The 17,629-nt window shown below is 39.5% G+C and overlaps 1 protein-coding gene and 1 long non-coding RNA gene across 3 annotated transcripts in view; both read right to left on the bottom strand.

Annotated features, from left to right (window-relative positions):
• The window catches only part of LOC310843147, a 147,300-nt gene that overhangs the window by 7,620 nt on the left and 122,051 nt on the right, over nucleotides 1–17,629 (bottom strand). The gene's annotated exons all lie outside the window — the stretch shown is intronic.
• UPF3A (UPF3A regulator of nonsense mediated mRNA decay) lies at nucleotides 484–16,046 on the bottom strand. Of its 2 annotated transcripts, none has more exons than XM_083735614.1 (10): nucleotides 15,680–16,046; nucleotides 14,434–14,540; nucleotides 12,770–12,876; nucleotides 11,574–11,672; nucleotides 11,340–11,450; nucleotides 8,537–8,592; nucleotides 8,284–8,442; nucleotides 5,380–5,537; nucleotides 4,378–4,672; nucleotides 484–2,541 (listed from the first exon to the last, which is right to left on the bottom strand). In XM_083735614.1, exons 1-10 carry the CDS (start codon nucleotides 15,860–15,862, stop codon nucleotides 2,368–2,370), a joined length of 1,449 nt encoding a protein of 482 aa, XP_083591740.1. In that variant the 5' UTR covers nucleotides 15,863–16,046; the 3' UTR covers nucleotides 484–2,367. The 2 variants fall into 2 exon arrangements, with proteins under 2 accessions (XP_083591740.1, XP_083591741.1); XM_083735615.1 differs by having other exon boundaries at nucleotides 4,434–4,672.

Genomic DNA, 17,629 nt, shown 5'->3' with positions numbered 1-17,629 from the left:
GTAAGCGGTCCCTATTTATCTACTTGCACCCGGAGGTGCTTTCGAACTGCTAGGTTGGCAGGTGCTGGGACCGAACGATGGGAGCGCACCCCCCGCGGGGATTCGAACCGCCGACCATGCGATCGGCAAGTCAAGTCCTAGGCGCTGAGGCTTTACCCACAACGCCACCCGCGTCCCGTACATTTTTAGGCCCCATCATATTATTGTGAGAGTAATTTGTTTTAAATTCTTTTAAATGTATTTTAAATTGTGACCTGCCCTGAGGCCTTAGGATGAAAAACAGTAATACATCAATTTTGTTATTGTTATTAACTTTTGGTCTAGTTTTTCTGGTTTATCATCTGGGAAACAAAAGAATAGTTGAAATTGAGTGGAGAGTCAGATTAGCACAGTACTTTTGAAGCTGGTTTGGTATTTTTAATCCATGAATCCTATTTTTTGATCGTTTTGGTATAGTAGTAAAACACACCAGGCAAAGCACTATTCAGATAATCAGATTTCAGTTTAATATTCTAGTGGTTGAAGGTCCAGATGATCCCCTTTATTTACATTAGAACAATCAAATGCTGATAGGATGACAGTAAAAAAAAGGTTGAGGACATGATGTAAAAAAGTAGTCAAAAGAAGATCTGTGTTTCAGGTAAACAAAAAGCATATCAGTATTGTCAGAGTGATGCTCTGATATCAAGGCCTGTGCAGTTGCTTACTAAGAACAAGAATATATACACAAAAAATGGATTCTTAACGAGCACAGTAAACAGAGGGAACAGTCGTAGCAGTTTATTCCCTCAAACACATTCTATTTCCATAGCTTTTACCTATCAACATAAGTATTTCCACTGGTGACTTATGTAAAAACATACAATAGGAAATATTAACATACAAAACAATGTCACTTATATCACATATTAAAAAGTGGCGAAACCTTTAAATATGCTATTTCATGACAGACACAGCATTAAATATTCAGGCTTTTCTCTGGTCTAAACATACAAAACCTTTTACAAGGCAAAAGCAACTCGGAAACAAAAGAACACGGACACTTACCTGATGTTCTAGCAAATGAAAGAGCAAATTAGACACTACAGCCCCAGACCCATGGGTTGCTTCTGGATTCCTATAAAGCAGGATGGGCAGAAAGTGATGACCCACTCCCCCCCCTTCTCCCTTGAAAGTGCTTGCCCAAAGCTGGTTTTCTTCAGATGGGGTTTTGAGTCTGAAAGTAACTCCTTGTGGAAGAAAAGCACTTGAAGGCAGGTGCAACTGATGCAGAGCTGCAACCCATTAGCTGCTTGCTGGGAGAAGCAGCTTTTGGCAAGAAGGAGGAAAGCTTTAGCACTCCCATCCCACCTGCACTTGCTAGGCCTTAATCTTCCCACTCTCCTTCACTGGAATTTGGCACAACCCCAAATATAATAGATGGATCATGCTGCCTTTCTGCCCCATTTACCCTTGAAAACCAATGTAAATGGATTGAGGTACTGAGGCCTGCAGACACTGGACACAAATGTGCAAATTGTGCGTTTTAACCACCCATGATCCTGCGGTTGAGCACTGTCCTGTAATAATCATTTAAATATTATCTTAATTACAAGGGTAATTTGTTGTTTATAGTTCTTTATGCAGCAATGCACTTACTAAACTGGGACTTAACTCCTTACAGGACCAGGCTAATGTACTTGCATGTTATTCTCCCGACTGATCTAAATACAGTTACACTTTGTATAATGTCTTATTCTCATGGTCTTGTCATACTGAGACCTGTTAATGCAATTTATAGAACATAAAATGCCTCAGTTAAAACTGATGGAAATGGATGCTTTAAAGAATTCCCCTAGAGTGGAACATTTCAGAAAAGCTTTATGCAAAACACAAACCTCAAAATATGCTTGGTACTATCAGAAGCTTTGAAATCCTGAATTCTACTGTAATATTCAATAACATTGTGTCATAAATACCCTTCCCATTTCTCAAGCCATGTGAGCCTATGTGCCTATGTGCCTATGTGAGCCATCACTCCATTACGTATAGAGGCACGTATTTGCATAACATGTCAGTGATAATGGCAATGAAATCCTCCTGAAGAACAGCCTTTAAAAGTCATGCTATTACTATCATAACATACCATCAAATATGTCTCTATATGCATGGGGATGAAAGATGCCTTCACATGCATATAGCTAGAAACAGAGTAAGTGCACAGTGATGATATTCTCTTGTAACATTTATGTAATGTTGCCTGTGGGCTAAACTTCTACTAGAAAACTAAAAAAAAAGTTTTCTTCGTAATGGTGGGCCAATTCCGAGAACATATAATATTTTGCGGGACACTAAATCTTAAATGCTGAAGTTTCTGTCCATGTTGTTTTATTCTGCCTCTTCGCTCTTCTCAGAGCCACCTCCAGGTGAATTGTCTGCTTCATACTTTCTATCATAAGCTTCTTCTGAAGACTTTTCAGTGCAGTCATAGGACCTACTTGTAGACCCCGTATGTGTTCGAATGCGAACTCCTGGCTGGTATAGTTGCATGGCTGGCCGATCCTGTGCAGAAAATAAGAAGAAAGGAGATTAAGGCCTGGAGAAAATCATTTATTAGGCACACAGGAGATCTCAAAATGTCTTAACTGTTCTGCGAAAGAAAAGAGGACTTTTTTGACAAACTGATTTAACAACGAATGGGAGAACTAGGTTATAAATATCTGACACTTATTACATCACTCTTAGTCCCTGAGAGCCAAGTACCTTAAACAAATTAAAAGAATACTGGACAAATTCAGATTGCTGTTTTGGGAGGAAAGCGATGCTTAAGAACACAGTACCAAAGATAGAAAATTTCACAAAATTTTAATCCGTTATAACAACTAGAAGAAATTTGGCTGCAATCAAATATGGGCACAAACAGTTTCAAACACGAAGACAGTCCACAGTTTCCAAGGTATAAAGGTAGCATAATAACTTAATTGCTAAGCTTTCAAAGTAGAGCTTGATTTAATAATCTAGCTAGCCAGTAAGGGTAACTTAACCATAATTTCTTGTTGATACAAACTCTCCCAGCTCACTAAACCCTATTACCTCTTCAGCTTTAACACCTCATCTTACCAGTCTTCCCCCTCTTTTCCCTTCGACCACTCGTTGTACTACCACCACCCCACAGGCTCTTAGCCTTCTTCCCACCATTCCTCTGTCTCCAACCAGTGAATGACAAGGCCTTACAGTAGCATAAGACCAAAGCTGCAATTCTGAACAAACCTATTGGGGAGCAAGCCCTATAGAAGTGAGTGGGATTTTCAGTAAACCTGTTTAGAATCATGCTGCACAACCCTGATAAATTGTAGTTAACAGCACAATCTCAACCACATCTACTCAGAAGTATGTCCTAAGGAATTAAATGTGGCTCAGTTCCAGGTAAGTGGAGCTGGGATTCCAAATGACAAGCAGCATAGCTGGGTTATCTAATGCACAAAGAATGCTGTTGTTGCTGGGTCACAGAAACTCATTCTTTGCAATGTTACAGCTACACATATCCACAGGGTCAAGTGCAAGAATGATACCCATGTGTAAATTACCGATTTGCTGGGCTACATCAATATTAACAACAGCTAAACTGTTAAATTTCTTTACTTTGAAAGTCTTCATAATACAGTCATACCTCAGAAGTCGAACACCTTGCCAGTTGGACGTTTTGGCTTCCGAACGTCGCAAACCCGGAAGTGATGGTTCCGTTTTGTGTACGTTCTCTGTAACCCAAACTTCCTTCATGGTTCTGTGGCTTCCGATTGGCTGCAGGAGCTTTCTGCAGTCAACCGGAAGCTGTGCCTGGGTTCTCGAACATTTTAGAAGTCGAATAGACTTCTGAGGTACCGCTGTATTAATTTCTGCTTTTTAAAAAAAGATAACTATATACTCAACTTAAGTACTGATCATGGTTTCTACCTCCCATTATTCAACTGGTAGCAACAGTACTTCAACTTAGATCATTTGGGCTATTGATTCCCTTAGCAGTAATATAGTAGGTCCAAACATAAGGGCACAATATTTTTGAGTGATTAGATGAGTATAGGTTATCAGGGAGAGCATAAGCATTCTGACAGGTGTTTATTAAAACAGATAAACATTTTTTTAAAACAACCCAGATTCTAAGAACTGTGCTTCATAAAAGCATGCATTTTAAAAATGCAAACAGAGGCATCATTAGCAGCAAAGACAGATTCCAATGCCTATCACTTTAACAGCTTTTGCCGAGTTAAAAAAATGGAGGTTTTCATTTTAGTGAAAATCAAATGTTTAAAAAGTTCATGCTGAGATGTCAAAAGCAAATCTTGTATGACCTTGAAGTAATTTTACTAATGAAAGATTATCCTAAATGAATAAAAGAACCTTATTTCTTATGCGCTCCTTTTTGGATGCCATGTCATCACACTTGTCCTCTTTACCCAGTTTGTCTACTGTGTCCACAGGGAAGCTGTAGTTGTAGTTCACTTTCTTCCCTCGATCTTGGCTGTATCCTTTTCCCCACTTCACCTCATCTTCATTCCTTCTTACAAACTTGTCAAATTCATAGTGACTTCTGTGCTTTCGGCTATCATCCACTCGATACCTTTGTCTCTCAGGTTCTTTTTCACGAAATCTTCTCTCTGAATCTCTTTGCTCTTTATCACTATCATTTTGAGACCTGTGTTTTAAAAAATGAAAAATCCAAACATAAAAACAAACTGCTTAAAACTCAGGTAACAAGGCATATGATGCCTAAACAAAGCTCCCAGTTTATTTAGTGGTGTTGGAGTAAGGGCCAGCTATGCCAACAGTGCAATACTATGTCTACTCAGAAGTAAGCCCCATTGCCTTCAGTAAGGCTTACTCCTAGATGAGTATTTACTTCTGAGAATGCACAGGATTGTGCTACATATCTTGTTTATAATTATTAAAGTAAAAAAAAGAAGGGTTTTGGGAATTCAATAATTTATTTCGTATAAGGTAAAGACTTACAGATCCTAGAAGTCCCAGAATGTCAAGAGTTGGTTACTCCTTGTCTAGCTTTGGATGTCAAATGTTGGTTATTTATTTATTTGATTGATTGATTGATTGATATAATGCCCTTCATTCTAAGATCTCGGGGGACGGGAGGGGGGGCGGTTACAGAATAATATCAGCTCCCGGCCATGTGATATGAGCATGTTGGATGACAGAGAATGAATTAAGCATGAATTAAGGTTGGTTTGTTTCCCAGACCATAATTAAGACTACTAATATAGTTTATTGGATTCAGATGACAAGCTGTGGTTACTTTTGGAAAAACCCAGAGGTTTTAACTCAAAGGGATGTACCAATTTAAACTGCTTTGAGGATGCAACTCCATCTTCAAAATAAAGCACTACTTACTTTTCCTTAAGTTCCTTCAGCGAACCTTCCAGGGGCTTAGATTTTATACTCCCGTGCCCAGGTGATTTCTCCCATTTACTCTCGTCTATGTCAGCTTTTTCTTTTTCTCTGTGCTTTTCTGTGGCTTGCTCATCGCCTTTCTCAGGTTTCTTAAGAAGCTAATAAATATTTTTGTAAAATATATGACTATTATAATCGTGTTTTCTACATCTTTACAAATGTTAACATCTTACAGAATACACTGACACGCAGGAAAATTCACTTATAGCGTACTTGCTTGATGTGTCCTTAGCCCCTCCCCCCCAAACCCCCACCCATATGACATCAGCTTTCAAAACCAATTAAAAAAGAAGTTATCACGATCCAGTGACAAACATTCAAACAAGCATGCATAATTTCAGTGAGAGAATTAACTACAGACCAAGATATCACCCGTTGAAATAAACAACATTTTATAACTGCTTAGCACTGATGAAAAAATCTAGTTTCCACATTCTTGATGCAAGGCAGTTCTGCTGCTGTGGGTCTGAAATATACAGAAACCCTCAAAAAGAAATGTCATATCTAGACCTAATAACTGAACTGTAAAAGTTAGCAGCGTCTCTTAATACAAATTCTGCTAAATATATAAATAAATTATAGATAATATGGAAACTGATTGACAAAGCATTAACTCCCTCTAATGTTCTGGCATTCTCTGTTCAAACATGCTCTTCAAATATATTGAATTGTTTAATTATAATAGTATACGGTTAATGTTTAGAATGCAATGAATACACCATAAATGTATGATATTGTGTGTGTATACATATGTAAGTATGTGGAAAGATATCCGTCTGCTTTTAAATGGGCACAATTCATTCTGCCAGAGATGGGATGATGTCTCTGTCCCCTGGACTTTTTCTAAAGAATCTCGAGAGGGAACCACAATTATTACTACATGTATTAATTCACGCAAAGATATATTTTATTCAGTCCCTGATTTTTATGTGCCTTTTTATATGCTGACACTGATCCTAATGCAAGATAATCTAAGGAAGCTCACAGTAGGGAGTTCACAGTAGGAGTTTCACATTTCCCCTATAAGCTCTGAAAAGCCTCTCTGGAGACCCAGGGGCCCTTCTGAACAATGTATGATGCCAATGTAATATGCTTCTATGTTGGGGATTCCCCATCCTCCTTCTGAGGGGAGGTGCAAGCATTTGGGGCTTATTCTTGGTTTTTTATGTGAGAAGATAAAAGAGTGTAGTTTTCTCTGCCAACTGCGGAGTTGGGTTGGGGGGATCCAGATTGGGAGGGTTTGGAATAGGTAGGTTAGTTTTGGGAGTGTGATCATTTTGATCATGGCTATTTTGTCTGAGAGAGTGAAATTCATGTTATTCCATCTCTTTAGGTCTTTGTTAATTTGTCGCCACAGGGGCTTGTAGTTGTGGAGGTGCAATTTATTGAGGTTTCTGGTTATTTGTACCCCTAGGTATCTGAACTTGGTGTGGCAAAGTTTTATCTTGGTGACCTTCGTGAGTTCTTTTTGGGTGTGAGGAGGGGTGTTGAAGCACATAGCTTCTGACTTTGTGAAGTTTACCTGTAGGCCCGACACCATTGCAAATGTGTTGAGTTCTCTGATTAGGGAGGTTGCTGTGCTTATGGGGTCTGGTGTTGTGACCATCAGGTCATCTGCAAAGAGCCCTAATTTATAGGTTCTGCCTTTTATTTCCACTCCCTTTATGTCTGTGGCTGCTCGGATGCGGATTGCTAAGGGTTCCAGAGCCAGGATAAATAAGAAGGGAGACAGTGGGCATCCTTGTTTCGTGCCTCTTTGGATAGCTATAGTATTAGAATCCATATTATTAGTTCTGCATCTTGCTGAGGCTTGGGAGTATATTTGTTTGAGGATTTGTAGGAAGTTGGGGCCAAATTTCATGTTAGTTAGTACTGCTACTATGTATTTCCACTCTAAGCAATGAAAGGCTTTGAGGATGTCTAAGGACATAATTGTCAATGGGAGTTTAGTTGCCTTGCTGTGTTCGATCAGGTTCAGTAGTTTCCTGATGGGGTCTGTTATATTGCGGCCAGGGACAAAGGACCCAGAGGCTCTTCTGAACAATGTATGATGGCACCCGGGAGCTGCTAGGTGGAGGAGGGAATTGAAAACTCTTCATTTGTGAGCTTCCTTAATGTATCTTTTGATCCAAGCCTAATTTTGGGTAATGCCACCATCCCACATCACCCTCTCCCTCACTCAAAAGGTTTGGGGGTGGGGACCCAGGCAGCTGTAGGGATAAAAAGAGAGGTGGAAAACTTCATTCTATAACCTTCCGTAAGTTAACTTATCTTAGAATTCAAATCACTGTTATGTTTCTCTGTTCTGTATATTAGTGGGGGGGAAATAGCTTTAAAAAAGATCTGATTATTAGTTTTGCAACATAAAATTTAATTCTGCTTTTACTTTCATGATTTGCAGAATTTCCAGAATTTGAAACCATATTTTATTGACACAGATAACTGCCAATGAAAACGGTTCCGTTAAAGAACTTCAAAATGGTAACTACTTTCTTGAGTTAGGAATGGGAAATTTACACATCTACTTTGCAATGAAAGACATAAGCCTAATGCAAGATTTAAGAAGTCAGATTCTACAAGTGCTCCGATAAGCTTGGCACTCTACAAAGAAAAACCTCTAAAAATAAAAATTCTGTAATAGGGAATCCAAATACTTGGCTGAACTCAGTGACTTGAATATACTTTCTGTGTTCCTAATGCTATAGTCCTAAGCCACTGACATGGAAGCACTGAAATCAATGAGACTTCTTCCACATCCATGAATTTAGGGTAAGGATACACATCAAGCTAACCTACTGTAACTCTGCTACATCTGAAAGATGGGAGATAGCAGGGAAAAAATACCTTGATCCTTATTTCTTTTTCAGCCATTTTCTTTTGCTTTTCAGCTTCTTTTCTTTTACGCCTTTCTTCCTCTCTGCGCTTCCGCTTCTCATCTTCCCTTAGGCGTTTTTTTTCTGATTCTCTTCTCCTTCGTTCTTCCCTTTTCTCTTCTCGGATTCTCTAAAACATTGGAAATGTTTGATGTAGATTTGTAGAAATATTAAAAAGAACTTAAAGCACAAAGTATAGGGCTTATTCCAAAACACAAACATACCTGTTTTTCTAATTTTCTGTTTTTAATATATTCCAAAAGTGGTGTTGTTCTTCTAGCTAAAACACAAAAAGTGATATAGTATCTCGTTTCTAATACGTAAGATTGATTATAAATGAGATTTTTTGTCATTCAAGCTTTAAAAATGTAATTACTATATGACAATGAACACGATTTCATAATGGGCCATATAGAAAGCCCCTGTTACTCTATTGCATAAAACCACTCGTTTCTTATCATAATAGTTTGGAAAATCAGTAAAATTTGACAAGTATTTCAATTACTTGATGTCTATATCATATTTTATTTCTCCATAAACAATTTTTATGGATGCAACCATTTAAAGAAGGAAAAAACTGTGCTGCACAATACTGTTATACCATCTTCTACCTGACTGGTTAGTGTTTTGATTGCATGCAGTGGTCTTAAATTAGCCTTGAAAAGTTTGCCATTAATGAAATACACATTTGTGTAAAATTCTTCCTACAGATTTGTGCAAAAGTAGCATCTAGTTAATGGTTAAACTCCTGAAAACAGTGGGGGAAAGATTTACCTGTGTACACAACCATAATTTTAATCTTGACCAAATAGTGATAGAAACTAGTGGCAAAATCATTGGACAATCTGCACACTTTTTTCTGATTAAGTGTCATGTAAAATTTAGCTTCTGGTGGTGCCTACACTGACTCCTGTACGTTTTCACTGTAGACACAGCAGGTCAGTTGCAGGTAAAATCAATAATAATTTCCAAAGTGCTCAAAACACTTCTCATATATTTTCTCTACAATCCTTACGACAGGTGGATTAGGGAGAACTGATTCTGACCTGTGAGTCAGATTGTTCTCTCCCTACTCATAGTGGGTCAGGTTTGACAGGTAGGTAGGACTGTCCATCTGTCAATTACTTGATGATACAATGATGGTATGATAATGATACAGTGTGAACACAGGTCTCGCAGAGTGCTTTGCATGAGACTTGGCAACACCCAACAATCAACTTCAAACCTCCTTTTACCTGAGCACAATCATTATCTGCCCCACATCTGACATTGCATATGACAGCTGTTGGGATGGTGCCTATGCTTTGGCTGAAATGGCCTCGTGGACTAAATGGGGAGGTCTGGCGAGCCTAAATCATCTATATAAACAGACCCACAGGCAGAAGGTTCCCTACCCCAAACCTGTAAGGCAGTCTGTTGTAATAAACATTATAGATCTGGAGCTGAGAAATAATGGTCTAATGGCAGCCAGTGAATCCACAACTGGCTAAAGATTTGAACCACATATGTTGAGCATACCTTGTGCTCTTATCTACCAGCTTACACCAGCACACTCATATTTAATGCTGTATTGACCCATAGTTAATTATCTGTATAGGTAAGTCCTTAAAATGTATACATTTTGGATCAAAATATAAGTTTGTATAAATGGATATCAAAACTACTGCTCCACCTCAAATCCTATAAACATCCAATTCATATATTATTGGAGCAGCATGGAAAGCAGTTCCACATTATCAGATCACCTACATTGGTTTGTTGAATGGTATGGTTTTTTGGCAGACATAAACTGTTCAGCAACCTAATGATAGGTAAAGCTGTCAGTTCAGCTGACCCATGTTCCCTTTTTACAGGTGTTATTAATGTAATACAGGATGGGATAATGGGTTGAGGGGGAATTGTGGCTCTCCATATATTGTTGGAATACAACTCTCATCATCCTTGAACATGCTGTTTGGGTCTTATGGGGGTATGAGTCACATTATCCACAAATCTGTCCTCTCATATGTACATTATTGGGACTGAGATGTAATGGAAATGCCTTATCTCTTTGATTGCACTGCATATTATTTAGATATTTTCCACACTCCATTTTATTAACCATCTGATTATCAAAGTAATTAGGATTTCTTCCACAATTTTGGTAAAATAAGATTACAGTATGTATTGAATATTATAAATACCCACAGTAATGGTCTGTATAACGTTTTTAATAATTAGGAAAGTTACTAATAACAAGCCAGGAGTTTCATGCTAGAGATCATCCTCAGCATTCAATACTGAATGCTTATTAACTGCTGAATCTATATAAAGGAGTAGTTACTGTGTTGTTAAATGAATTATTTTACCGTGCTGGTAGCATTTTGAGGCCCCCCTCCAATTCAAGACCTTGAGTTTGCAAAGAGTTTGTTTTTATCTCATTCACTTTAATCAAACTCCAATGCAAATCCCTTTCAGCAAAACTTCCCTTTCAGTGAAACTTTCAATTTTAAAATTAACATAATGGAAGACAGGGCTGAAACAACAGAGCAACCTATTCTTTATTGTAGAATAATCACTTGATTATAGGAGAAGTGGCACAGGTTGGGGAAAAGTTTTGTGTATTTCTGATAGCCATCTGGTGCCTTTTATGGTCTCAAATAAGTATCAGTGTTATATAGGCCAGTGTAACACACAAAACTTGCATTGCACACAATAAGTTATGAAATTAAGGAGTTTTAGGTTTAAAACCTTTTACATTTATACCCTTAGCCCACCAACAGTTCATGATCAAAGAATACTACTGATGATATCTCACAAACCTCATAGCTATATGGACATAGTACAGGCCTGCAGGGGGCAAATCTGTTGTTCAGCTAATGTTTGAAAATAAACAGGGGATGTTCTTTTTATTAAGAACTTCTGAAATGGTGCTAGAGATAACCATAATTTAATTAATGTAACCTCAAGAGTGCTAATGTGGGATTAATAAAATATGATCATATAATTCAGAAGCATTCACTAATGGAGGAGATCAGCTTAACAGACCAATGAGTTCTCTTGTTTTTGCCTCAATCTCTCCCAGCAGAGTCTCAGGGTTAGCACATATTTTTTCTTCTTCTGCACAATAACTTTCTAGAAATTTTCTGTATTCTGGATCTATGAAAGAAAAAAAACCATTGAAAAGAAAGTTAAGCGTTGCATGTCAAATATATTACATGAGAAATTATCCATTAAGCACAGTAAATCAGGAAAATGTTTTCGCCATGAAAATGAGCTTACCATCTTCTATGCTTCCAGCTTTTGCATCTTTCTTCTTCAGTTTCTTTTTAGAAATCTTTTGGAATGGTGCAAATTCAACAACAGCTGGATATTCTAAACCTTGAAAGAACCACACATTGGTTGAGTGACTAAAAGTAAATAATATGCACATTTTGAGACTGAGAGGAACTTATTCCCAGGTCCTTGAGTATAAAAACCTGAATTAAAATGGGAAATTTTATTTTTCACTGACTTAGTTTATGACAAACTGTCTTGATCCAGAAGAAAAAAACCGTAGGCAAATACAAGCACAGATAGTGCCAATGCAGATAGATATGTGTTGGGTTGGTCACATCTGCATCACAATGCTTATTGAAATTTCACTACTCTAGCTAGAAACATCTCTTAGTGCAAATGAAAATCTCAATCCATGGTCACTAGTATGCTTATAAGTAGAGGTGGACTGGAGACAATTTAAACAGTTAGCACATAAACCTTTTCATTTTTATTTCTTTAAACCTGGCAAAAAAAAATGTAACATAGCTCAAAATAACTAATATATCAACAAAGATGCCAATACTGAATGATCAAAACATTTAGATAATGTATGGTATGGTTATACTTCATTTTAAAGTGATTTATTCAGTCTCTTGTAATTCATAGGATAGCGTTACTACTTAAGGGTGAGGGATACATCATTTAATAAACAGATAAAATATATCAATGGCAGTTCACTACACAGACATTAACTTTATCTGAAAACTTCAACTGATTTCAAAGTACAACCTTGTCTCTCTCAATCACAGACCTATCAAGGTAATTTCCAGTTATATATACAAGGGCCCCATCAGTGGAAATGAATGTGCATAAAAGGATGGCTTTGAGTAGATTCCTGCTACTGAGAGAACTTTGAATGAGAACCAGTGAGGCCCCATTAAACTTTGTGTTCTTCTGAGTTTACCATAATCAAACATCATGCAACATTTTGGAGGTCAAGTAAGAATTCTCTGAAACTTTGACTACAGCATACACAAACATGATTTCTAAAACATGGTACACCTGTGGCAAGTTTGAACTTTGGAAATATTGACCTATCTTTTCCTTCATTACATGGAAAGATTAGCTATTGTTTAAGAAAAACAAACTATCTACCCTTTGAGCATGTAGAACTAGTTGTGTGGGTCTTAGATTTCTGGCCATAATAAGGAATGGGTTACCTTTACTGTCTATGAAGACATAGCCATCAAAGCGATCTCTAAAAAGAAGGATGTCATCAGGATTTCTAAAATTAATATATGCTCTTGAGTAGAGATGAGGATAAAGACTGAAACAAAAGTGAATGTTTTGTTAGTTATGTTTATCTTCTAAAAGGAAGAAAGGTAAAAGTATAAATTACATCAATTCTATTAATATTGATGTTTATCCACATTAGATTGGCATTTCAAAGTAGGCATGCTTTATATTCCTCCACATCAAATGAAATTGTTGTTGTTATTTTTATACTGCTGTTCATCCGCAGATTTCAGGGTAGTTCACAACAATGAAATAGTGATTGTTGCTGTTCAGTCGTTTAGTCATGTCCGACTCTTCGTGACCCCATGGATTACAATAAAAAATGATAATGAAGTAGAAATTTCTTAGCTAAAAACTCTTAAAAGCCATGAGATGCTTTGTTACATGCACAGACTAAGGTGTGGAATGTCTGGAGCCTAAGTTCAGTACGTATAACTTTCCACTCAGTGTCCAAGTATGCTGTAATTCAACCAGCCCATCTTTTAGGCACTGTCCTCCTGCATCTTGCCTTCAAGGATACAGTGAATCCACTCATCCTTTGGCTGAGTAGTCTGAGTACAAAGGGCCTGAGAAACCATGAATGCTGGAAGATCTGACATGAGAGGGCTTCAAATGAAAGATAATGGAATGGTTTCATTGCAATGTGCCTAGAAGAGCACTGCAGCAGACATGGAAGAATGGTAGGGAAGGATATTTCTAATGAATCATCTCTGCACCTTGCTTTCCATGAATGCAGGATGTAGGATAGCAGCCATAGACTCCACAGCAAAATCAAACAAGACCAAATGATGTGTCTGGATCAGAACTTCTATTTCGCACCAGCGCTGTTTTGGTGCCTCTAATTTGGGCTTCCAATATATCCCAAAATGACATAACAAAAGCTACTGAGATCCCACTTTCAGCAGGGATTACATGACCAGGCCACTGCAGTTCTACAATCATGTAACTTAAAAGCCTCATATCCTTACAAAATTTGCAAATGTTGGCAGTGTTTTTAAGTTTTGCTCTTTCTCATAGCCTAAACATTTTGTTCTATTTGAAGAAAGAGAAGAGCTGATAACTCACAGAACATGAGCTCTGAGAGGAAGGTAAAAGAAGAGCCATCCAAGCTTTAGAACTCTTATCACCTGTTCAATAAAATACCACTAGGACAACCCCTGCTTTCTCAGAGGCTTTGTAAGGACTTGTATGCCCTGAGGGGAGGTGAAAACATGTGAACTAGCCCTAAATGTCCTTAAACACACAAGTAGCTAGAGTGTGGCTCTAATAACCACAATATATAAAGTAGATTTTTAGAGAATCTTTCATCATATTCTCAAAGGTCAGTGTGTCACATCCAGACTAGTGGGAAGAAATCCATGATGTCACAGGCATACATCATGGTAGATAACAACAATAAGGCAACTGCATTTCACACACATTCAACTCATTAAAATGCTTTAATATTATATATGTTTTTCATAATTCTGTTTGTTTTTAAAGTGTAGTATAGACGAATCTGGATCCTGTTGGTATTAATAGCGTGATGCAAGCATGTTTAAAATGCCTCCTTTCCCCCCGCCATAGAGACAATTGACTATGTTCTCACCTGGGATCAGAGGTACAAAATTCAAAATAATCGTGAGCAGGAAGTGGATGTAGCTGTTCCTCCAGCTGCTCCTTGGTAAAGCTAGGAGGTAGCCGCCGTATAACTACCTAGAAAGCATCACATGTAAAACTGAGGGCAATCATTCAGGAGTATTTGTCTCATTATTTTTATTCCATGTCTGGGTAAATAAACACCTGCCATTAGTATTATTCAGAATTGCAGCCAATTTCTTGGAAGACAAAATGATTCTAGTCCCCAGGTCTGGCCTCAACACATGTATTCCTGTCATGGAATTCTACTCAACATTGCTCCAGAGCAGAACTGCAATGTATAGTTAGCAGAGTAAAACCTTAAACAAATGAGCATAATGGTCTGCCAATCCTGAATGTATTGGATTTGTGACCGTTATGCTCATTTGCCTTCAGTAACAGTAAAGCTCTGTTGGATGAAATATTAATTGCCTCTGGTCAACTCTCACAATTTCTGGCATGCATTACATGGCGGCATACTGGCTCCCCTTCCTCCCTACAGCAACCCTGTGAGGTAGGTTAGGACGAAATTCCATGGCCCAGTGGGGATTTGAACCCCAACTGCTCACTACACAGCACTACATACTCTTTTAACATCGACTTGGAATCCCCTTTCGATAGTGAACGGGGTGGGTGATGGTGGCTAAGATATTGCCTGCCTCTTTAACCAGATGCGGAGGAGGGTCTGAGACGGACCGTGGCTTCTCCAAGGTGAAAAAGGTGGTCCGTGCCCTGTGGAACGCCCTCCCATCAGGTGTCAAGGAAATAAACAACTATCTGACTTTTAGAAGACATCTGAAGGCAGCCCTGTTTAGGGAAGTTTTTAATGTCTGATGTTTGATTGTATTTTTAATATTTTGTTGAAAGCTGCTCAGATTGGCTGGGGAAACCCAGCCAGATGGGCGGGGTAGAAATAAATAATAATAATAATAATCATAATAATCATAATAATAATAATAATAATTAACCAAGGTCCTGAGTCCCCTTGGCTAAAAAGCTGGGCCAGCAGGTGGAAGAGCGTGCATGCGTTTGTACCTGTCCGCCGGCCCTTTTCTAAGCGTTGCTCACCTTGGCGCGGGCGCGCGGGCGCGAGCACACATACACCCCCCCCCCGCAGCTACTGCCCCGCCCTGCCTCGCGCGCTGTCCCTGGTGCTGGAAGGGAGCCCCGCCCACCTGTTCCGCCCCGCCCCTCCCCCCTTCCCAACAGCTTCTCACTTTACTCAGAGCCGCTCTTTTCTCCTCCCGCTGCGGTTTGCCCGGCAGCGGCGGCAAGCTGGATGGCGGTGGTGGCAGCGGCGGCGGCGGCAGCGGCGGAGGAGGAGGGGGCGGCGGCCCCGGGGACGTCGGAGGGGTCTCTGGTACCCGACGGGGGGATTCCCGCTGAAGCGGAGCCTCCATGGGGGGGCCTCTCACAAAGCCCTCCGCCGGCCGTCAGCAACGGCGTCTCTACCGCGCATCAGCGCCGCTCCGACCTCTCTCAGCGTCCTCATCCTCCTCCCCCCTCCCCCCCAACTCCAGTCAGCCAACCGCCAACCCTTGCCGGGAAGCCTCGCGAGAGCCAGACCCCTCGTTCCTCAGGAAAGTCTCGCGAGAGGTGAAAGGAAGGGGTCGGCAGCCTATAAGCGCCTTCCGAATCTCTCTCCGTTTCCGCCCCGCCCACGAGTCTATTTCAAAGATGCGACTACCACCTGTGCATCTATTCGGCCTCTCTTTCATGCGGGGCGGGGCGGGGCTTGGAGCACAGGGTTTTGATTAGAAGAACCGAGGACCTTTGGGATATACCCTTTAAAATTATTTGTTTGCGGTGGGGTTTTTGTTGTTCTTGTTTTTATTATGTCTTTTGTGTGTTTTTTTTAATCTTGCATTTTTAATCTGTGAACTGCCCCGAGCTCTATGTGGACAGTATACAAATTAATACGAATAATAATATTTGGTTCTGAAAGTAGCTTACATCACAATACAGTAACAGGAAATCACATATTGAGACATTCAATAGCAGCAGAACAGATCGAAGTGCAAAAACCCTAACTGCTGCCTTTTCAGAATTCTTGTGCAAGAGCAGCTCTCTCCCCCCACCACGTTCATTTTGCTGTTTTGCATAATAAGGAATGGGTGGGGGCTCTCCAGATGTCACAGGGCTTCTAATTTCCCTCAGCTCCAGCCTACAAGGCCACAATGCTCAGGGATCAGGAAGTATGTAATCCATCAACATCTGGACAGCTGCCTCAACTGGTTGTCCATCCCTGATAAGAGATTATGTTAAAGAAGCATAATGTGATAAGCAGCCCTTTCAGTTCAAAAGGCTCACTTTAGAAATGTGGCTGGCAAAAAGGGTTTTTGAGCAAAGTACATTAATATGCAATGACCTTAGTTTTGAATTAGGGAATTGAAGCTGGGCAGCACAAAATAAGCATGACATAGCCACACCACCAGGTAGACATCACCTACAACATGCCATAGAAATGAGTCTCATTGTCAAGCACACTGCCCTATGTTGCCTCACCACAGCAATTCATAATTATTAGGCTGCAAATGTTGTAAGCACGACACATTGTGTGCCTTCAATACTCTAGTTTATCCAGCATCTCCATTTAAGTATCATTGTAGAATACTGTAAGAATGTTTTCAAAGTGGATTGGGGATTTGCTGTAACTTCTTGTGGTAGTTCTGGGCTGTATATGTACACAGTGTGTTTCCATCTTTGGGGTTTGAAGCCAAGCATATAATGTTAACTAATCACAATCCATTTGTAGTAGTTTATTGAGAAATACTTTTGTTTGATGTGCTCCCATCTGATTTGAAAGTGTAAGCAGCAGTTAAGCTGTAGTGTGTACCTTTGAGTCAGCCATTGTGCATGTGTAGACAACAGTTTGACTGAAGAGTTAGGTGCAGGGAAATAAATTCGGCAATGCTCATTGGGTGAAGACATCTTGCCTGCCTCCCTCTCTGATGTGCACAGCAACATAAAGTGACTTGAAACACAGTGGCTGGAAACAACCTCACTGCATTTTAAGCCACTAATGTGTATACAGTGGTACATTGGGTTACAGACGCTTCAGGTTACAGACTCTGCTAACCCAGAAATAGTACCTTGGGTTAAGAACTTTGCTTCAGGGTGAGAAATCGTGCGGCGGCAGCAGGATGCCTCATTAGCTAAAGTGCCAG

The sequence above is a fragment of the Podarcis gaigeae genome (assembly GCF_964106915.1).
Source record: "Podarcis gaigeae genome assembly, chromosome: 4".
NCBI lineage: Eukaryota > Metazoa > Chordata > Lepidosauria > Squamata > Lacertidae > Podarcis > Podarcis gaigeae.
Note: the sequence above shows the minus strand (reverse complement) of the source record. Positions and strands in the feature narration are given on the sequence as shown.